The following is a 23,457-nucleotide window of genomic DNA, read 5'->3' on the forward strand; positions in this document are numbered from 1 at the left end:
GAGACACTATAATTATTGTTCCATGCAGGGGGTGGTGGTAGATGCTGTTTCTTATACCATAGGATATAATATAAACATTCTTGATGCAGATAAGGTAAGAGAGAAGCACTGTCATGGGAAGTAACCATATGAAATGGGCATTTGATGTGGTGTTTTCCAAACTTGGGTCTCCAGCTGTTTTTGGACTACAGTTTCCATCATCCCTGACCCTTGGTCCTGCTAGCTTGGGATGATGGGAGCTGTAGTCCAAAAACAACTGGAGACCCAAGTTTGCGAAACCCTGATCTGATGTGATAAGGAACTGTGGTGTGGTGTTGGAGAGGACCACAAAGGACCTACAGCCACCAGCCACCATGCCACAATCGTTTTGAACTGTGCTTGGGAAGAAGGAAATGGGGTGGTGCAGATGAAGGAAATCTCTTTTGTTCTTTGAGGCAGTGGGATGACGTGATTAGCCACATGCTAATTAGAGATTATTTTCCTACATCTTCTGCACTTGCCCAGTGCCCTTATTTCGTCTGCTATTATTTCTCACGTTATTTCTCCTCCCAAACATTTTCTAGTTATTCTACAGACTCTTTAGGGCAGGGGCAATCTCTTATTGCAGCATTATCTGTACAGGATCCAGCAGAATGGGCCCATCATTCAAAATTATGTCTCTAAGAGGTATGATAATTCACAAGTTAATGCGATGATAGTTCAGGCGTGACTTTTTTTGTGGCGTGATAGTGGGATGGGATGGATGTGAGGGAAACACCGGTTCTGTTTCCTAAACAGAAAATGGAAATCAATTTAGAGCAGCTAAATTATATGCACTATTTAAATTATACCTTCTGCCATTCCGTTCATACCAGTCATCCCTCTTTTCCTTTAGATATGCGGAAGAAATAAACGAACAGATCTTGAGAGCCTAAATTATATACACTGCTTAAATTATACCTTTTGCCATTTCATTCATACCAGCCATCCTTCCTTTCCTTTAGATATGAGGAAGAAATAAACAAACGCACTGGGATGGAATTCACCTTCATGACACTCAAAAAGGTAAAGTAGACCCAAAACTCTTCTGTTTCACATCCATGCAGTGGTAGTGCTGGTTCCCAGCCCTATACCCATCTCCCTCGATGACAGCTGCATCACTGGCAGGTTTACATAAAATCTCTTATGGAAGAGAGAGAAAACTTTTAAAGGCTTTTCCATTTGGGGGGTTTGGGCCACTTCTTTTGTTTAAACCAGGAACTCCTAGATTGTCCCTTGATGAGATTATCTGCTTTGGAATGGACACAGACAGGCATGAGAGAGAGACAAAAAGAGAGAAAATGGACTGGTTTCAAAGAGGGAGAAAAATGGAAACAGTGTGGTTAGACCTGACTAAGTTGTGTCTGCCTGAAAAGGGTGGTTATAGGTCCATTTGGACCACTAGGAATAAATGAAAAACAAAGAAAGTGCTTATTTAAACCAAAAGGGTTGAAGTTCAAAAAGGTGTCAACCATCTCTTTTTTAATATGGTTTATACGCTGAAAAAAATATTACTGAAATGAATAAAGTGAAAGAGGGGTTCAAAATTGAGTTCTCAAAATTAGACATTTTGGCTTTTTAATTTTTAAAATTGATTTGCACTCTTTCTAATCCAACTTGTTAGCTTTGTCAACGTCCTAGCTGCCACTTACAGGACAAGCGAAACTTGGACTGCGATAATTGTCAAATCCTTACAGCATTTGTTATTTCTAGATACTGCTGTAAATGAATCATGATTTTGGGCAGCAGCCATATTATTGTATCGAATAATTTTGGCCTCTGACCTTGATTATAATTATTCTTCTGAAAAGGAGGTTTTAAAAACATTGGAACCAAGACAACCTGTAATTGCTCATTGTCATCTGGCAGTCAGACAAGCATGTCTGGGACAAACCTGTATGATTATAAGAAACTTGTTCAAGATTTCCATGATGTTTTAAGTGCAAACAGAAATTTCCAGCCTTTCCTGTTCTTAAGGCATAACGATGCTCTTGTGTTACCTCTAAGTTGCCTCACTCCACCTCTTGATGGACAGCCTTGAATGTTCATTGAAGGTGATTGCTATGGGGACCTTTAAGTACGAAACAAAACTGGGCGTCAAAAAATATTCCCTGTGATATACTGCTGCTGCTATGAATTACGAATTCCTTTTACATGTGTTCATCCTGCATTGAAACCAGCTTGCAACTACCTTTCTGTTTACTCTGCTGGTGCCATTCAACAGCCTAATTTTTTCTTCTAATTCAAAGAGTAATTTGTGGACCAGCCCAACTTCCTTCCTTCTGTGATCCACCTAATTTCCAACAGAACAAAGAGTTATATGCAACAATGTCATACCATTTGGGCAAGGACTGCTCCTTGTGCAACAAAAATTTTCCTCCCACCCCCCCCACCCCTCCCAAATCTGTTTATGGGGTTCTCCTAACCAGAGGCACCATCTTTGCAACTTGATTGAGGAGCCTGATCTACATCCTGATGTCACATGTGCAATGTCCTGAGGACCGGGGGCAGAGCCGAACGTCCTCTGAACATTGAGGGGGTCTGGTCTCATCAAAAATACATTGGGGGGGACTGCCTTAGCCCCTAGGAGTTGGTGTAAAGGTTAAGGTGAAGGGACCCCTGACCATTAGGTCCAGTTGCAGACGACTCTGGGGTTGCGACGCTCATCTCGCTTTACTGGCCGAGGGAGCCTGCGTTTGTCCGCAGTTTTTCTGGGACATGTGGCCAGCATGCCTAAGCTGCTTCTGGCAAAACAAGAGCAGCACACCGTTTACCTTCCCGCCGGAGCGGTACCTATTTATCTACTTGCACTTTGACGTGCTTTCGAACTGCTAGGTTGGCAGGAGCAGGGACCGAGCAACGGGAGCTCACCCACATCGCAGGGATTCGAACCGCCAACCTTCTGATCGGCAAGTCCTAGGCTCTGTGGTTTAGACCACAGCTCCACCCGCGTCCCAGGAGTTGGTGTGCCTGCCCCTAACCCTCCAGAGCAAATGGCAGCATAAGGAAAAGGAGAGGGAAGGGAAGTTTGTTGCAGATGCCCTTGTACAAATGGAACAACTTTGTTTGATGCAACCCTAAAGGAGTGATAAAATCTTACATGTATTTTGGGACATGGAGCGAAAAGGGAAGTGTATAACCCAAACCTAAATGAGAGCAGGTACACATACCAGAACTCCCTCAATCTGTGATTTTGGTTTCCAAACAGGAAATTTGGAGTTCCTCTAAAGTAGGGATATGGAACCTGTGGCCCTCTGGATGCCGTTGGACTCCAACTCCCATCAGCCCCATTCAACATGGTTAATGATCAGGGATGATGGGGATTGTGGTCCATCAGCATCTGGGTGGCCGCCTCAAAAGCTTCCGAAAAGTTTTCCAACAAGGAGGAGGTGGAGGAGGAAAAGCAAACCTGGAAAGTAGATTGTACACATGTTGTGATCTTCCATGTGCAGCTTCAGAAGAAGGCTGGGTGAGTTTTGGACGCAGCTCAAACGTGGCAGCAGTGAGACTGAATATGCTTGCCATCACCTTATACAAATTGAGCATGCCCCAGAATAATCTGTACTGCCTGGAGATGCAGTAGTAAATGTGTTAGAGGGTTCATTAACAAAGAAGTCAACATGGAAAGTGTTCCTGAAAAGCAGAAGGTTTTTTTAAAACCACTGATCTTTGGCATGGGTGTATGTTTTTAAGCAGCTTGCATTTTGTAATGGCACATATGGAAGTAGGAGTATCAGTGTATGATTATTCAATCCCTGTGGTACTGAATGGGGAAGGTCAGAGTTATGGTGGGAATGTTTAGAGAGCATCTAAGCATTGGTCAAGGTGCGGGTGGTCAAGTGCGGGTGGCACTGTGGGTTAAACCACAGAGCCTAGGACTTGCCAATCAGAAGGTCGGCGGTTCGAATCCCTGCGACGGGGTGAGCTCCTGTTGCTCGGTCCCTGCTCCTGCCAACCTAGAAGTTCGAAAGCACAAAGTGCAAGTAGATAAATAGGTACCGCTCCGGCGGGAAGGTAAACAGTGTTTCTGTGTGCTGCTCTGGTTCACCAGAAGCAGCTTAGTCATGCTGGCCACATGACCCGGAAAAACTGTCTGCGGACAAACGCCAGCTCCCTCAGCCTATAGAGCGAGATGAGCGCCCAACCCCAGAGTCGGTCACGACTGGACCTAATGGTCAGGAGTCCCTTTACCTTTAAGCATTGGTCAACAGAGGGTATTTCTCCCCCTCCCCAACAATATGTTGCGGCACTCTTAACTTTTGGTGAGAAGTTCCAACTCAAATGAAAAAACACAAACTCTTCTTCTCTTGCTGTTCTACGCAGGATCTGGACAATGGCTTCCTGCACAAAACTGAACTTGAAGCGAAACTGAGTGGACTTCTTGCTGTAGCAGAGTTGATGAAAAATATCTATGAACAGGTAAGAGGAAGCCTGAAAGAGCAAGATGGGCGACAGGTGTGTTTTGCTTGCGTAAAGATTGGACTGTTGGTCTATGGTGAATTTCCAGAGAGAATTCAGTTTTCTGTATGTTCCTAATTCAGCGAAGGTTCTCCTTAGTGCTTCTTCAGTTTTTAAGCAAAACACAGAGACACCTGTGGGTTACAGCTCATTCTCCATACAAAATCAGTGCAAAGCAAACAATGCTGCCACATAATAATCGGTGGGAACCATGTAATTTGATCTTACAACAACACTGTCTGAGGCGTCAGAGCACACCAAGTGACACTTTCTCAGCCAAGGCTGATCCCTTAAGAACAGCCTTGCAAGACAAGGCAAACTCTTTTTTCAAAACAACAACAGCACAGTAGCTTCAATGATGGCCAGAGACAAATTAGGAAGACAACTGCAAATTATATTTTTTAAAAAAAATAAAAATCAGGGTTTATTTACTTTGACAAAATGCATAGAGCATGTAGCTGTGACATGTGCCCACCATTCCAAAACATATTACACCAGTTACGACCCAAGCTGTGAAGCAAGAACTCTAATCTCCCCCAGGCGCAGGATCTGCAACGAGGGTGCAATGACAGCCCTACTTGTTTGAGATGCAAACATCTTCAGCTGCTTCAGGAAGGAATTCCCCAGCAGCACTCACTCTCCTGCCCACATCGCCCTCATTGCATTTGGCCTAGATACATAATCAGACGGTGACTTTTTCTTAGGAATTCAAGATATGCTGTCCGCAAGGAGAGTCTGCTGAACTGCTTGGCTCAATCTAGCATGACAGTTCCTCTCCGTTGTGGAGACTGGCCCAGCCTTGCCAGTGTCTTTGGAAAGCCAATTCTGTTGAGGACAATCTTTCTCACTCTCGTTTGCCAACCCATTTCTGTTTTGCTCTTGGAATCCTGCTCTAGTACCTCTTTCTTAAACCAAGCTTTTCTGCAATCACTCCGACCCCATCTACCACCTTCTACCTGTGCCAGATATAGCACCTTTGCCCTGCCCTCTCTTGAAATGCAGACTCACTTCAAGCCACTTGGCCTTCCCTGCTTTGTCTGATGCCAAATAAATTAAAGAAGAGGTGTTTCAAAGCTTTCCTGAGCCTTATCGTGCACACTGAGGTTTAGAACTCCCATTTATTGCTCCCATTTCACAGACAGTGCTCCAGCGATCAGCATAAAATGACTCCAAGGTTATTACATTAATGGAGTGGCCTGTTAATTAAAGTAGAGCTAGTTTGTCACCAGGGACGCGGGTGGCGCTGTGGGTAAAACCTCAGTGCCTAGGACTTGCCGATTGTATGGTCGGCGGTTCGAATCCCCATGGCGGGGTGAGCTCCCATCTTTCGGTCCCAGCTCCTGCCCACCTAACAGTTCAAAAGCACCCCTAAGTGCGAGTAGATAAATAGGTACCACTTTATAGCGGGAAGGTAAACGGTGTTTCCGTGTGCTGCGCTGGTGCTGGCTCACCAGAGCATCTTCGTCACGCTGGCCACGTGACCCGGAAGTGTCTCCGGACAGCGCTGGCCCCCGGCCTCTTAAGTGAGATGGGCGCACAACCCTAGAGTCGGACACGACTGGCCCGTATGGGCAGGGGTACCTTACCTTAGTTTGTCACCATGTCTCCTTTGCTTCCATTTTTCTTGTGCATTGGTTGCTTTGGCCAGAAGGTAGAGACTGTAATGATTGCCAGGACTGGCAGAGATTACTTTTCTTAGGCTTTTTCCATGGATGTCTTGTATCCTCCTGTGCCTCTGGTCCTCTTCCTCCCTACTTTCTATTTCACAAGCAGTCTTGGTAGGCAGAGAGCCCACAGAAGTTTCCATATACAAATGCAAATGTCACCAGCAGTAGGAGATCATAACAGCAGCAGTGGATCCCCCTACCCAAACCCCACCTGCTTTTCCCTCAGATTGCACCATACACATTTTAGCACCCTCTGATCCTCAGCTTCAGGATGCTTCACTTATTTCAAGCAGGTTACTAGATCTTAAGGTTACGAAAGTAAATTTGAAAATGTGTGGGCGGTGTCTAGGACAAAAATTCAGAAGGCAAAGTAGAGACTGAATAGGATTTCCGGTGTCCAAGACACATAGCTGAATATTTTGGGTAAACACTGGGAGGGGAAAATGGCTATCAGAAGCAATGTGTGAACAGTCATGTGCACAGTTCTTTGACCTGCTTCATTAATAACCGCTGTGAGATCTACAGATGGAGGGTGGCATACAAATTTAGTAATAATTATGGCCAGCTTTACATGGCACTGAAATCTAGACATTTTAAATGCAAACAGCCCCATCTCTGTTCTGCATGAACAGAGAAGTCAGAGTTATAACCAAGCCTAGACTGCAGCAGTGTTAGGAGTAGGAATGTACGAATGTGTCCAGGGCCGGATTTAGGTTTGATGAGGCCCTAAGCTACTGAAGGTAATGGGGCCCTTTATATTCCCAGCTGTCCTTTGTCAACAACAAATTGCCGCTGTTTTTTTGTGTTGAATGTATGCTATATGGTAATTTATGGACCTAATAGGTTTCTAAAGCCATTTGCACATAACAAAATATGCATTTTAGCAAAGTAATTGATATAGAAATGAGCAAATCAATGATATTTTGGGAAGCAGGCTAGCAGGCAGGGCCCATTACTTACATCATAGGAGTCTACGCAACACAAAACACTGTTGCTGTATGTGGGTTTTATTTTATTTGTTTTTATCTTATATTTTGGAAATGTACATCCAGGTGTTTTTTTCCTTTAAATTGTTTTGTGGCCCCCAAGAGAGTGGGGACCTAAGCCAGTGGTGGAGCTTCATGCTCTGGCACCGGGGGGCGGAGAGCAGGCGGGGGCAGGGCTGGGGCGTGTCCCAAGGCATGGCGGGCGCCCAAATGGGCGTGGCGCCCAGCATTAGCGGGAGGCAGCTGCGATGGCACCCCACTGGGATCACGCCGTCGGGGGCGCTGCGTTCCCCCCTCACTCCTCTTCCTCCGCCAGTGCCCTAAGCTATAGGCTGTTTAGCTTATACATAAATCCAGCACTGGGTGTGACTCAATCCACTTTTCTCTAGTATTTACCATTTCATGGCTATTGGTTAATTTTGCACAAGCCTTTCTTCTGTTTCTCTGTCCAACATTATGGAAATAACTTTTCTAAACATATCATAGCACTTGAGGTGGGAGAGAAATTCCATCCAGTTAATCCCATAGGCAAATCTACCAAATTTGCACTTCCCAGACCAATATGCAAATCGGTGGCCTGCGGTGAAATTTTTCCTAGGGGAACAGTTAGGGCCAGAGGCGCCAGCTTGTGAGGGTGATGGGGGGGGGGTGACGTCACGCGTGTGAGCTTCCTAGGCTTTGGGAAGAAGGCACCAGGGGAACATTTAGGGCTCTAACATAGTTCCCCTAGTCCACTGACCGCACCTCACTGATGCAAACCAAAATACAAAATGAAAAGGGTCAAGCGAGTGCAGTTGTTTAACATTTTGTTGAGTAGCCAGTCATTTTAATTATTGTTTTAATGGGGTTTAAAGAGTGTACATTGCCCTGATATTTTATCAGAGGGTGGTGTATTAATACTTCTATAAATAAAAATGTGCACACATGTCTATCTGATTTGCTCATATATGTTTATATATTGTGTTCTGATAGCCATTTGCCCCACCCAATCTTTAAATAGAACCTTCAGCTACGTGTCTTGAAAACTGGATATTCTGTTCAGCCTTCACTTTGTCAGAGTTCATGAATTTACAGAGGGGGAGCCCTGTTGGTCTTTAGCAGCAAAATCAACTTAATGAAGTGGCTAACGGCTCATCACAAAGCCATCTGCCTGGCTTCGCCTTCTGCCATGACTCTGCCTCTTGGCCCCTCCCCAAAGTTGCCAACCTTAATTGCTGTAGAGTTAACATATCCTGGCTGTAGCCATTCTTCTGTGAATGCTTCAGAACTGTGCACACATACTTCTCTCTGCATCTATACCTCTAGGCTTTAGTTCCTTTTAAAATGAGGGTGTAAAGGTAAAGGTAAAGGGACCCCTGACTGTTAGGTCCAGTCATGGCCGACTCCAGAGTTGTGGCGCTCATCTCGCTTTATTGGCCGAGGGAGCTGGTGAACAGCTTCCGGGTCATGTGGCCAGCATGACTAAGCCGCTTCTGGTGAACCAGAGCAGTGCACGGAAACGCCGTTTACCTTCCCACCGGAGTGGTACCTGTGATGGGATGGTGAGCTGCTTGTGCGTAAAATCCTAGTCCCTCAGAGTTTGGCTAAGTCCACAAACCTCTGTCTGTGACGGAGCTCCTTAAGCATGGCTCCATCAGTCGCTCGTAGAATCGGACAGTGGGCGTTTACGGAACTTCTTCCAGCATAAAAGTTCCTTAACGGAAACGCGTCTTCTGGACTCTCGGCGTGACAGTTTCCGGCGAGGAGTGGGTGTCCCTATGGGAGGTCCTGAAACCTCCCCACTATTTTCGCTGGAAGTGTCTCTGAGCCCTCCCTCCGACTCACTTTCCCTTGGAACTCCACCTCTCCCCCTGCTGGTTCCCTCCTCAGCTGAATAGTCTCTCTCAGCCTCTGTGAGCCCTTTCACCTCCTGCTCCTCCGATGGCAGTTCCCTGACATCCACCTCCCCTCCAGGGCCCCCTTCACCCCCTTCCCTCCCCTCCTCTGCGGGAGGCGAGGGAGCAAAACCCCTGAAAGAACCTCCCTCATCTTCCGAAGTTTCGAACACTTCCCTCCACCGGTTGCTGTTTCCGGTTTCCAAGTACTCCTCCTCATCGGAGTCTGTTCCTTCTTCCAACTCCGATTCCCTGAATCCTTCCAGTTCCTCCTCATTGTCGGTGGTGCCAAAGTACTCCCTCCGGAACCTCGCTACTGGCTGAGGTTTCCTGGGGAACCTTTGGTGGAACGTTTCGATCAAGATCTCGTCACTGACCTCCTCTGCCGTCACCCAGGTGTTTTCCGACTCCGGTTCCCCTTCCCACGCGACCAAATACTCCACCTGATTACCCTTCCACCTGGAGTCGATGATCTCCGCCACATGGTTGCTGCTTTCCCTCTCTTCTAAGACTGGCCCCCGTGTGGATACCCCTTCACCTTCCCCCCTATATGGTGACAGTAATGACCTGTGGAATACTGGGTGCAGTTTCATGTGGTTCGGTAACCGGAGTCTGAAAGCCACTGGGTTGACCTGTTGGATGACCTCAAATGGTCCCAATCTTTTGGGTCTCAATTTCTTGCAACCCCCCTTGAACGGCAACCCTTGGGTTGACAGCCAGACCTGACTCCCCACCCTAATGGTTTCACCTTCCCTTCTGCTCTTGTCTGCCTGCCTCTTATATTCTTCTTTGGCCCTTTCTAAGTTGAGTTGGAGTTGACGATGGATCGCTTCCATTTCTTCTACAAAATGTTCGGCGGCCGGGACACTCCATCTCTCCCCTCCTCCCCCTGGAAACGCCCTGGGGTGGCACCCATAATTAGCCAAAAAGGGGCTCATCCCGGTGGACCCAATCTCCGCATTATTGTAGGCAAATTCCGCTAGCGCCAACTTTTCGACCCAATCGTTCTCTCTGTCATTGACATAACACCTCAGGTATTGTTGGAGGATACCGTTTGCTCTCTCCGCCTGCCCATTGGTCTCAGGGTGCCTGGCAGTCGAAAAGTTGACCTCTACGTGCAACAAGCTCATAAGTTTCCTCCAGAACCTGGACGTGAACTGTTTCCCTCTGTCGGAGACCACCCTCAAGGGGGCGCCATGCAGCCTAAAAATATGTTCTACAAACAATTTCGCTGTCTCTTCCGCCGTGACTGCATGTGAGCAAGCTACAAAGTGACCCATCTTAGTTAACAGGTCTACTACGACTAGTATGGCGGTTTTCCCCTGGGATTTAGGCAGATCAGTCATAAAATCTATCGATACCGCCTCCCACGGTCGTTCTGGTGTGGGTAACGGTTCTAATAACCCCGCTGGCGCCCGCCTTTCTCCTTTGGCTCTCTGGCATTGGTCACACCCTCTTACATACTCCCGTACATCCTCCTTCACCTTGGGCCACCAAAACTCCCTGGTCACCAACCACATGGTCTTGTGTTGCCCAAAATGCCCCGCTGTGGGGTTGTCGTGCAGCTGTTTGAGTACTCTCCCCCTCAATTCCCCTTCGGGTATATATAGTGCCCCTTTGTAATACAATGCCCCGTTTCTTTCTTCAAAACCTCCGGGGTCTTCTCCCTCTCTCCTTAAACCTCTGAGCTTATTCTGGGCGTATTCATCATTTACCGTTCCCTCTACCAGTTCCCTTTGCCCCACCCAGGCCGCCCCACACACCCAGCGGTCCTCTGGGATAATATGTCTCTCTTCCGGCGCTCCCTCCCCCTCCAAATATTCAGGTTTGCGTGAGAGAGCGTCCGCTCTGATGTTTTCTGGACCTGGCACATAGCAAATTTCAAAATGGAATTTGGAGAACTCCTGGGCCCACCTCACTTGTCGTTGGTTGAGCACTCGTGCCGTTCTCCAATACTCCAAATTCTTGTGGTCCGTACACACTTGCACCTTATGCTGTGCGCCAATTAGTAAATGTCTCCATCTCCAGAACAGTTCGTGAATGGCGAGTAGTTCTCGGTCATATACGGTGTAGTTCCTCTCGGATTTGTTCAGCTTACGCGAAAAGAAGGCACATGGTCTCCATTCCGACTTATTCCTCCCCGGCTGAAGCAGCACCGCCCCCACCGCCCGGTCTGAGGCATCAGTTTCCACTCTCATGGGTTTTTGTAAATCCACATGCAGGAGCTGTTCTTCCGAAGCGAATGCCCTTTTCAATTCCTCAAATGCTTGCTCCGCCTCCGCCGTCCAAACGAATTTCTTCTTGCTGCTGAGACAGTCCGTGATGGGAGCCGTTAAGTGGGCAAAGTTCTTGATGAATTTACGGTAAAAGTTCCCAAACCCTAAGAACCTTTGCACATCCTTTTTCATTTTCGGTGTCTTCCATTCCAGCACTGCCTGGACCTTGCCTGGATCCATGGCTAATCCCTTGTCTGATAAGCGGTACCCCAGGAATTCCACCTCCTTGGTGTGAAACTGACACTTCTCCACTTTCACCCACAGCTGGTTTGCTTGCAGTTGGCTCAGCACTTCCCTGACATCCTTTACATGCTGCTCCTCATTCTCTGAATATATCAACACGTCATCGAGGAAGGCCACGCAATTCTTATAGAGCAGAGGTCCCAGGACGTGGTTCATGAACGATTGAAAACATGCTGAGCCTGATTGCAATCCGAAGGGCATAACTAAATATTCAAAAGCCCCCAAAGGGGTGAACATGGTGGTTTTCCATTCATCCCCTTTCCTTATTCGTATCAGGTTGTATGCCCCTCTCAGGTCCAGTTTCGTGAATATCTTTCCCTTCCTCACCCTGGTCAAAATGTCATCAATTCTGGGTATGGGGAAAGTCACTGGTTCTGACACTGCATTTAGGGCCCGGTAGTCCACTACAAGCCTGGGTTTATCCGTGTTTTTTTTGTCCACAAAAAACACTGGGCTCCCCCCCACCGCTCTGGACTCTCTGATGAAGCCCCTCTTCAGGTTTTTATCAATAAACTCCCTTAACTCCTGCATTTCCCTGTCTGACATGGCGTACAGTTTGCTCACGGGGAGCTGGGCTCCAGGGACCAGGTTAATTTGGCAGTCAAAGGCTCTATGCGGTGGTAGTTTATCTGCTTCCCTTTCGCTGAAGACCTTGCTCAGGTCAGCGTATTGTTTGGGCACCTTCCCTTTGTCCGCCACTTCCGTCCCTCCTAGAAAGGCCTTTGCCCCTTCCGGCACCTTTCCCTCTCTGCAGTGTTCCAGGCAATGTGCTGACCCAAAGGAGACCACTCTCTGATGCCAGCCCACTAGCGGATCATGCAACGCTAGCCAGCTCATTCCCAAAATAACGGGAGCCCCTCCCAGGGTGGCCACATTGAACGCTATCCTTTCGGTGTGCCTGGCCACCCTCATAACCATTGGGACGGTCTGTAGGCTAACTTCTCCTCCCAACAGCTCCCTCCCATCGATCGTGGTCACCTGCAGGGGGTTGCTTAAAGGGAGTATCTGTATCTGGTGTTCAGCTGCAAACTCCTTACTCATAAAATTACAGGAGCTGCCTGAGTCCAACAGCGCCTTTGTCTTTAGTGGGTATCCGTTTGCCAGCTCTAGCAACACCTCTATTACTAGGGCTGGTCTTGGAGGTTCCGGAGTGGGCACTTTTACTGCTCCTTGGCCTGGCTGCTGTGCCCTGACGGTGGCAGCCAGGCGTTGGCTTTTACTGGCTCCTGGACTCCCTCCTCCTTCCCCCCAACAGCTCCCGCCATCCCTTGCCATTCCTTTCTTTGCGGGCAGACTCTGGCAAAGTGACCTGGCTGCTGGCAGAGATAACATTTCTTGGTGCTCTTCCCCTCCTTCTTCCTCCCTTCACTGGGATTTGAAACTGCGCGCGCGCGCGCTGTTCCAATTTCCATCGGCTCTCCTGGCGGGAAATTTGGCTCCGGAATCTCTGGAATGCGGAAATCCCTCCAACGCTCTCCTTTCCCTTCCCGCTTCTCCAAGGCTCTTGCCTCCTGGCGCGCTCCAATGGTCAGCGCTGATCTGGTCAGCTGGTCCATAGACTCCGCCCTGGGCGCCCGGGAAAGTTCGTCTTTCACCGCCGAAGAAAGCCCCTCTTCAAAAAGCATTTGAATGGGTTCCGCTGATAGGTCCCACCCCAATTTATGTATCAGCATTGTAAACTCAGTCCAGTACTCCCGAACCGATCGGCTCCCCTGTTTACAAGCCATCAATTGTCTGCGCACCAGTCCCTGTTCAATCTCGCTGGAAAACATCAAATCCATGGCGCGAAAAAACTTCCTCGTGTCCTTCAGCATTTCACTATTCCCTGCCATCAGGGGTCTAACCCAGTCTCTCGCCCCCCCTTCGAGATGGCCAACCACAAACGCCACTCGCGATGCCTCGTCGGGAAAGTTGTCAAACTGCAGCTCGAGAGCATACTGCATCTCTGTCCTAAAGGCTTGATAGTTCCTGGGGTTCCCCCCAAACTTCTGCACCAATCCTGGCATCTTTCTTGCTAGTGTAGCGCCTTTTGCCTTTTCTGCATCCTGCGCCCTCCTTTCCTCTAGCCTCGCCGTTTGCAGCGCTAGCTGGACTTCCAACACCCTGTACCTTTCTTCCAGGCTTGGACCCTCTCCAGCTCCTCCTGCTCCCCCGGCTCCGGCTGGGTTGCTCATGATGCCTCTCTGCACAAGCTGCTTTCAGGGACTGTCCGATTGCTGTGATGGGATGGTGAGCTGCTTGTGCGTAAAATCCTACTCCCTCAGAGTTTGGCTAAGTCCACAAACCTCTGTCTGTGACGGAGCTCCTTAAGCATGGCTCCATCAGTCGCTCATAGAATCGGACAGTGGGCGTTTACGGAACTTCTTCCAGCATAAAAGCTCCTTAACGGAAACGCGTCTTCTGGACTCTCGGCGTGACAGTTTCCGGCGAGGAGTAGGTGTCCCTATGGGAGGTCCTGAAACCTCCCCACTATTTTTGCTGGAAGTGTCTCTGAGCCCTCCCTCCGACTCACTTTCCCTTGGAACTCCACCTCTCCCCCTGCTGGTTCCCTCCTCAGCTGAATAGTCTCTCTCAGCCTTTGTGAGCCCTTTCACCTCCTGCTCCTCCGATGGCAGTTCCCTGACAGTACCTATTTATCTACTTGCACTTTGATGTGCTTTTGAACTGCTAGGTGGGCAGGAGCAGGGACCGAGCAACGGGAGCTCACCCCGTGGCGGGGATTCGAACCGCCGACCTTTTGACCAGCAAGTCCTAGGCTCTATGGTTTAACCCACAGTGCCACCCGCATGCAAAAATTCTTTTTTTTTTATAAGATATTTATTAAGATTTTTTATAATATTACAATAAAATAAAAAAAGAAAAAACAATAACAAAAATACAGAATAAAGAAACTTTTTTAAAAAAAGAACACACATAAATTTTCAATTACTTATTTTCTTTTAACTTGTTTCCCGGACCTCCTCGTACCTCCCTTTTTTGTCTTCCACCCCAAATTGTTAGTTCAGCAAATCCTTACCATTATATTATTACCTGTTTATAATCCTTTTTTTCATATTCTCTTAAAGCATTACAGCTGGAAACCACTTAATTTCAATCCAACATCATTCTAACACTCATTAATTTTACAATATTTCTGTAGATAATCTTTAAATTTCTTCCAATCTTCTTCCACCGACTCTTCTCCCTGGTCTCCGATTCTGCCAGTCATTTCTGCCAATCCCATATAGTCCATCACCTTCATCTGCCATTCTTCCAAAGTGGGTAGATCTTGTGTCTTCCAATACTTTGCAATAAGTATTCTTGCTGCTGTTGTAGCATACATAAAAAACGTTCTGTCCTTCTTTGGCACCAATTGGCCGACAATGCCCAGAAGGAAGGCCTTTGGTTTCTTCAGAAAGGTATATTTAAATACCTTTTTCATTTCATTATAGATCATTTCCCAGAAAGCCTTAATTCTTGGGCACGTCCACCAAAGGTGAAAGAATGTACCTTCAGTTTCTTTGCATTTCCAACATTTATTATCGGGCAAATGGTATATTTTTGCAAGCTTGACTGGGGTCATGTACCACCTGTATATCATTTTCATAATATTCTCTCTTAAGGCATTACATGCCGTGAATTTCATACCTGTGGTCCACAACTGTTCCCAGTCAGGAAACATAATGTTATGTCCAACATCTTGTGCCCATTTAATCATAGCAGATTTAACCGTTTCATCCTGAGTATTCCATTTCAACAGCAAGTTATACATTCTTGATAGTATGTATGCAAAAATTATTGTTTACTTTAATCAGGAAATAGGTATATATGGAAGAGACAGTAATTTGTTTTTTGTTTTTTTTAAAGATATTTATTAAAGTTTTCAATTTTTTATGCAAACAAAAAACAAACAAACAAAATTAAAAAGACATATAGTTCATAATACGTAGTTTTCAATAACATATTTCTCTGACCTCCTCATACCTCCCCTTCTTGTATTCCATTTCAAATTATTTGTTCAGCAAATCCTTAACTTAAAGCATTACAGCTTATAATAACACCTTATTTTCTATCCAGCCATTTTTTCATGTTCCTTTATACCATTACAGCTAGAAACCACTCAATTTCAATCCAGCATCATTCAACATTCCTTAATTTTACAATATTTCTGTAAGTAGTCCTTAATTTTTTTCCAATCTTCTTCTTCCGACTCTCTCCCTGGTCACGGATTCTGCCAGTCATTTCTGCCAATCCCATACAGTCAATCAGTTTCATCTGCCATTCTTCCAGAGTGGGTAAATCTTGCGTCTTCCAATACTTTGCGATGAGTATTCTTGCTGCTGTTGGAAAGAGACAGTAATTTGAGAACTCTGCTTGGTGGCAAGCAGTTTTTTGCCACAGGTGGGGCAAACCATGGATTCCAGCCTCTGCCTTTGTTCCTTCCCAGTGAGGCAAAAGTCAGGGCAAGCAAAACAGCAACCCTCCATGTGGAAACAGTTTTAAACTTCCCATAAAAGTGAGGAAAAACCAAAGGGCTGAGACTGGTGGAGTGAATCCATTTGCCCAATGGAGATTGGCTGTCACAAACCAAGGTTGTTTGGAGACAGGCATAGGTTTGAGGAGGAGGAGGAAGCTGGAGAAAAACACCCAAAGTGTTCTGGCCTCGGAATCCTTCAAGTTAGATCTTGCCTGCCCTTCAGGCACGCAGGCATGTGTGTGTGGCTTGCTAGCTGGGATTACGATGCCTTTGAGAGTTACTGAGCTGAATCCCGTCTTTCTTAGGTGCAGTCCGGGCACCCTTCCTGTGTATCATGACAGCATCAGTCATCCTGTGGGTATGTGCCAGAGGTCAGGGAGCTGTTACATGTTAGAGGGAGAGAGAGAGAGAGAGAGAGAGAGAGAGAAGGAAGGAAGGAAGGAAGGAAGGAAGGAAGGTAGGTAGGTAGGTTTTGGATCTAGGTGGAAATAGGGAATAGCTCATGGGCAGAGCTCATGTTTTCATGCAAAAGGTCTCAGGTTCATTTCCAGATGGGATGTTAGGATTTCACCCCTCCCAATGCTGCAGTTATAGGATTGTTGGATCACTTGTCTGTATGTAATGCATTTCAGCTGCTGATTGTTTGAGCTATATAAGCAGAAAGGGAGATACGCTGTTAGCTCCCTACCTCCCACTGTTCTCTCACAGTTTATTTTATACTGTTTGTACTGTTATGTTTGGTTTCATTACACTAAATAAGGATTAGATGTTACACCTCAAGGCTAACGCTTCTATGTTGGACTCTGCTGGTCATGTGCTCATGTCCCAGAAGGGTATGGGTCGCATCAGCGTGATGGGAGACCGGAGTGAAGAATCCCGGGCGACACTGCATTGGAGAAAGGCACAAGGCCTCGGCGTTATCTCCCAACAGGAAACACCCCTTCTTGACACCCCAGTGTGCTGATGTTGGTTAGCATAGACATTTCTGAGCAAGATGGACCAATGGGGGTGGTATGATACTAACCTGCCTTTCAGAGCTGCTGTAGGGATTACTGAGGTGTAGGGACATATTTTCCACTTTACACAGGACTGTCCTCTAGTCACCATCTTCTCCACTGTGGTAAGATGTATTATATTTCTGTTTAAATTACAGTGGTACCTCGGGTTACTACGCTTCAGGTTACATGCGCTTCAGGTTACAGACTCCGCTAACCCAGAAATAGTACCTCAGGTTAAGAACTTTGCTTCAGGGGACTTCCGGAGGCGGCGCAAAACCGTGATGGCGGACCTCTTCGAGCTCTGAAGAGGGGCACCGCAGAAAAGGGTTGCTCGCGACGGCGCAGCGGCAACCCATCAAGATAAACCACGGGCAGAGTGAGTCCGTGGCCGTGGGACCCGGCGGGCACCTGGAGCGACCCCGAAATCACAAAAGGAACCCCGTAAGGGGCTCCGGAGTGAAGGAGGGGGAGCGGTGCTGTGGGTTCATCGCTCTTTCTGCGGAGGCGAAGCCGCGCGGCTGTCACGGATGAGCGCTGACCTTTCTTCCAAGAAACATCGGGCTGAAACATCAAACCCGTGAGTAAGGACCTAAGATTCTACAAATCAAATCGGAAAATTTGGCTAAAAACGGGAGACGAGAAAGAGGAAGTCCGTCTTCCGACACTGCTTTCAAGATCAAAGCAGACGGTCTAAAGAGCGGAAAGCGCTGTGAACAGGGAAGCTTTGAAGCTTTAAATCGGGACTTTCGTGCACATTTGAATTTTACTTTTAAAGAATAAATACAGCATAAAATTGACCTGGAGCGGACACCCCAAGGGCAAGGGAAGACTCTAACCCCAAATTCCCGGGTGGCCGGGTAAAGTTGTTTAAACTGCGGAACTGTTGCAAGCTTCCAGATACTTTTGTAACTGGATAGTGCAATTTTGAGCTTACCTAGCTGAAGTGGATACAATTGCAGGCACCTTGCTGGAACTTTGTTATATGTTTAAAAGGGCTCTGCAGGACCTTTCTTTTAGCGTGCTGGAACTAATTTGCTTTTAAAATTGTTTTTAAAGTTGGAACAAAGAGACGTTAATTGCGGAAAGTTACCTTCTTCTTACTAAAACTTTGGTGGCACTCCCCCTAGAGGACATTGGGAATATAGAGGCCTGGGAAAGTTTCTCTGTTTACCTTCTCTCAATAGACTGTTTTTAATTCTGGACTTGCCTTTCCCATGGGATTACAACACTTGACCTTGAACGTTGACTGATGAGTGGCACAGGAAAGACAAGAGCAGCCAAAGCTAAGGAAGCTAAGGAGAAAGAGAAAGCAAAAAAGCAAGCACAGCTTTTGCAAACAACTTTAACTCAGGGACGTAGATTATCAGTTCCAGCTGTGCTTGCGACACAAAAAGTAGAAACCGAAAAGCCTGAAAAATCTGAAGAGGAAGATATGGCAGCAGGAGGAGCTGAGGCAGTACTGAAACAAGTTTTGGAACAATTGTCAGCAATAAATCAAAAAATTGATAACCAATCAACAAAAATTGACCAAGCAACATCCTCGATCCAGAAATTGACAGATCAGGTTTCCCAACATACCCAAGCAATTGAAAAATTGCAAGGAGCAACAGAAGAGAATCGTAAACTGGCAGGGGAAGCCGTTCAAATTGCAACATCAGCTAAAAAAGAAGTCGAGGAAGTTAAAGCGGAAGTCAAGCCTCTTCATAAACAGATAGGGGACCAACAAACCTATCTCTCGTTGGTGGAATTGAAAAATCGCGAGACCAACCTCAGACTAAGGGCAGTCCCAGAAATTGAACAAGAAGATTTGAAAGGACTTTTGACAACAGAGTTTACAAAGTTCTGGGACTTAAAAGAAGAAATTGATTTCAAAATTGTATCGGCTTTTCGGTTGGGAAGATTAGTAAGAAAAGATAGATCCAGAGACTGCTTAATAGCTTTGAGATCAAGGGAGGAGAGAGACAAAATACTAGGCCTACACTTCAAAAACTCAATTGTGATACAAGAGAAAAGGGTGGAAATTTACCGAGATATTCCTAAACAGTTATTGGACTTGAGAGCCACCTACTCAGATTTGGCTAAGTTGCTGAGACTCAACACAATTCCTTACAGGTGGGAGTTCCCACAAGGGCTATCATTCACTTACAAACAGAAGAAGGTTAAAATAAGATCACCAGAGGACTTACAAAAGTTCCAGCACGATCACGGAGAAGACCTCCAAAAAGAAGCAGCAGCTAATTGGCCTATACCCAACCCAGGTGGAGCAATACCTGCACCTTCGGAACCAGAGGAGAAAGAAGATACACCGCTCTAGGTGTAGCAGAATAGTTCAGGATGTCTCTGCGGCTACTCAGTTGGAATATAAATGGCGGAAATTCCCCGGAGAAAAGAAGGAGGTTATTTCACATATTGAAGAAAGAACAATTGGACATTATTTGCCTACAAGAAACCCATGTGACCAGGCTCCACAGGAAGGTTTTGGTAAATAAAAGATTAGGCCAAGAATTTATTTCGTCTGACAAAGTAAAGAAAAGAGGAGTGGTGATCTACGCTAAGGAGAGCCTGATACCCAAATTTCTATTTAAGGATGAACAAGGAAGAATTTTGGCAATTGAAATTCAAACCCAAGGAGAAAAAATATTGATATTAGGAATTTATGCCCCAAATGACGGGAAATCAGAATTTTTCAAGAAGCTGCATGAGACGTTGCTGGACTATCTGGATTATGCTAACATCATAATGATGGGAGATATGAATGGAGTGGTGTCTACACATATGGATAAGTCTTACAACCAAAACTTAACATCAGACGGCAGACTGCCCAAAACTTTTTTCGAACTGACTGACAATCTGGATTTGATCGACATATGGAGGACAAAGAACCCCCTAGGTAAAGAAGGAACTTTTTTCTCTGAGGCCCACCTGTCTTGGTCAAGGATCGACCAAATCTGGACCTCCAGGGGGCTGGCACCCAAGACTAAAAAGGTGGAAATCTGCCCAAAAACATGCTCCGACCACAACGCCTTGAAAATAGAACTTAGATTAACTCAACCCGGTTCCTTCAGATGGAGAATGAATGACACACTACTAAGAGATCAAGAGATTGTGAAAAAGGCCCAAAAAACATTAAAGGACTATTTTGAGATAAATCTGAATACTACAGTTGAAAAAAGAACGATCTGGGACGCAAGCAAAGCTCTTATGAGAGGGTTTCTGATACAACAGAATTCAATCAAGAAAAAACTCTGGAACGGAAAGAAGGACAAAATATTGGAGAAAATACACCAAGGAGAAAAAAAACTGAGAACCAAACCAAAGTCCAAGGAGGTGCTGAGAGAAATTAAATTCCACCAAGCAGAATACTCAAAATTGATTAATCAGGAGATTGAATGGAAAATAAAACAGATGAAGCAAAGATCTTTTGAATCAGCAAATAAATGTGGAAAGCTGCTAGCTTGGCAGCTGAAAAAAAGACAAAAGCTAAACACGATAACAAATCTAGAGATTGATGGAAGGATCGTACAGAAACCAGAAGAAATTAGGAGGTGCTTCCACAGATACTTCAAAGAACTGTATGCACAGGGGCCCCAGAAAGAATCAGAGATAGATCAATTTTTAAAGATAAATGGACTATCAAAAATAACTCAAGATAAAAGATCAATCTTGAACTCTACAATAACCTCACAGGAAATTGAAGGTGCCATTCAGAATATGCAACTAGGCAAATCTCCAGGCCCGGATGGACTTACCTCCAAATATTACAAGGTTCTGAAGGACTATTTGATACAACCTTTGTTGGAGGTATGTAACCAGATTATGGATGGGAAGAGGGCACCAGAAACGTGGAAAGAAACCTTCATCACATTGATACCTAAGTCAGAATCTGAAAAGACTCAGCTTAAAAACTACCGTCCCATCTCACTCCTAAATGTGGATTACAAAATATTTGCAGACATTTTGGCAAATAGACTTAAAAAAGTCTTAAATGAAGTAATTCATAAAGACCAAGCTGGCTTTCTCCCTGGTAGACATTTATATGAGAACACTAGAAACATCATTGACATTTTAGAACTTTTGCAGACTAACAGGAACACAAGGGCGGTGTTAATCTTTATTGATGCGGAGAAAGCATTTGACAACATATCTTGGATGTTTATGAAGAAGAACTTGGAAGGGATGGGAGTGGGACGGGGGTTTGAGAATGGATTACATGCAATCTATTCAGAACAAAAAGCTAAATTAATAGTGAACAATGTGGTGACGGAGGAATTTAAAATTGAAAAAGGGACACGACAAGGGTGCCCTCTATCCCCTCTGTTATTTATTTCAGTCCTGGAGGTGCTATTGAATATGATCAGAGAGGACCGGTTGGTACAAGGGATAGAGGTCGGAGTGAAACAATATAAACTGAAAGCTTTTGCAGATGACCTAGTTTTGACACTGCAGGAGCCAGAATCCAGTACAAAAAGAGTTCTCGAACTTATATCTGAATTTGGTCGGGTGGCGGGATTTAGGTTGAATAAACAAAAAACTAAGGTTCTGACCAAAAATTTAACAATTACAGAAACAGAGGGGTTTCAGAGAGAAACAGAACTGAATGTGGTTAAAAAAGTGAAATACCTTGGGATCTATTTGTCCTCCAAGAATTTGAATTTATTTAAGGATAATTATGAGAAATGTTGGTTGGAAGTTAAAAAGGATTTAGAAATTTGGTCAAGATTGAAACTTTCCTTGTTGGGAAGAATTGCAGCTATAAAAATGAATGTGTTGCCGAAAATGTTATTTTTGTTTCAAACCTTACAGATCGTGGACAGAGTGGATTGCTTTGGAAAATGGCAGAAGGATATATCTAGATTTATCTGGCAGGGCAAAAAGCCCCGAATAAAGTTTAAAATATTAACAGATTCGAAAGAAAGAGGGGGGTTTGCCCTGCCGGACTTGAGGTTGTATTATGAAGCTGCAGCCTTCTGCTGGCTGAAAGATTGGTTTTTGTTGGAAAACACCGATGTCCTAGATCTGGAAGGTTTTAATAATGCTTTTGGATGGCACGCATACCTATGGTACGACAAGGTTAAAGCACATAAATTGTTTAAAAGCCACATTGTCAGAAAAGCAATTTTTGCAGTCTGGATGAAATATAAAGACTTACTAGAGAGTAAAACTCCGAGGTGGCTATCACCAGTGGAGGCCAAGGCCCGAAAAAGACCCAATATGGAGGCCTATTGGCCGAAATATTGGGAATTGACTGAAAAAATTGGAGACAATTGGAAGTTGCAGAGCCAGGACAAACTAAAAAATAAGGTGCGAGATTGGCTACATTATGCTCAAATTCAAGAGGTTTTCAAAATGGACAAAAAAGTTGGTTTCCAGGTGGAAAAGTCGAAACTAGAGACAGAACTGTTAGAACCAAAGACAAAGCTGTTATCTAGAATGTATAACTTGCTGCTTATGTGGAATTTACAGGATGAGACAGTTAAATCTGCTATGATTAAATGGGCACAGGATGTTGGACACAACATTATGTTTGAAGACTGGGAAAGGTTATGGAACACCGGAATGAAATTCACGGCCAGTACGGCCTTGAAGGAAAACATTATGAAAATGATATACCGGTGGTACATGACCCCAGTCAAGTTAGCTAAGATACATCACCTGTCTGACAATAAATGTTGGAAGTGTAAGGAAGCAGAGGGGACTTTCTTTCACCTCTGGTGGACATGCCCAAAGGTTAAGGCTTTCTGGGAAATGATTTACAATGAGTTGAAAAAGGTATTTAGGTATACCTTTCCCAAGAAACCAGAGGCCTTCCTGTTGGGCATGGTAGACCAGAAAGTGTTAAAGAAGGACAGAACTTTGTTTATGTATGCTAGTACAGCAGCAAGAATACTCATCGCAAAGAACTGGAAGACACAAGATTTACCCACGCTGGAGGAATGGCAGATGCAGTTGATGGACTACATGGAGATAGCTGAACTGACCGGCAGAATCCGAGATTTGGATGTAGAAACAATTGAGGTGGACTGGAAAAAGTTTAAAGACTACTTGCAAAAGTATTACAAACTGTATGAATCTTAAGACGGTGCATGATTTGGAAATGATACGCTTTAGCAATTATGATTAAGTAAATAGTAAACTAAGTGATAAAAGAGAAAAGGAGATAATATGAAATTGAACATGTTACGTTTATTTTAAAGGTATAAAAATTGTGACATAATACATTGAATATAGATACATAACATGTAAAAGTTACAATAAGGTATGACATAAGGTAACAAATTGCTGACATTGTTAATATAAAGAACGCAGAATCGGAAGGGGTGGGGAAGTCCAAGTTGGGATTTTTGTTAAAAAAAAAAAAAAATGGTTTCTTGTAAACTCCTTATTTGTTTGTAATGTATAAAATTTGGAAAGAAACGTAATAAAAAATATTATAAAAAAAAAAAGAACTTTGCTTCAGGATGAGAACAGAAATTGTGTTCCG

The 23,457-nt window shown here is 45.1% G+C and overlaps 1 protein-coding gene across 1 annotated transcript in view; it reads left to right on the top strand.

The window, feature by feature from the left end:
• Positions 1-23,457, top strand: part of LOC128405547 (filaggrin-like) — a 62,768-nt gene that overhangs the window by 26,880 nt on the left and 12,431 nt on the right. The window contains exons 3-4 of the mRNA XM_053372303.1: positions 984-1,044; positions 4,342-4,437. Of these exons, the coding sequence (XP_053228278.1) occupies positions 984-1,044; positions 4,342-4,437 (157 nt within the window). The remainder of the gene's footprint in view (positions 1-983; positions 1,045-4,341; positions 4,438-23,457) is intronic.

The sequence above is a fragment of the Podarcis raffonei genome, chromosome 2, assembly GCF_027172205.1.
Source record: "Podarcis raffonei isolate rPodRaf1 chromosome 2, rPodRaf1.pri, whole genome shotgun sequence".
Taxonomy (NCBI): domain Eukaryota; kingdom Metazoa; phylum Chordata; class Lepidosauria; order Squamata; family Lacertidae; genus Podarcis; species Podarcis raffonei.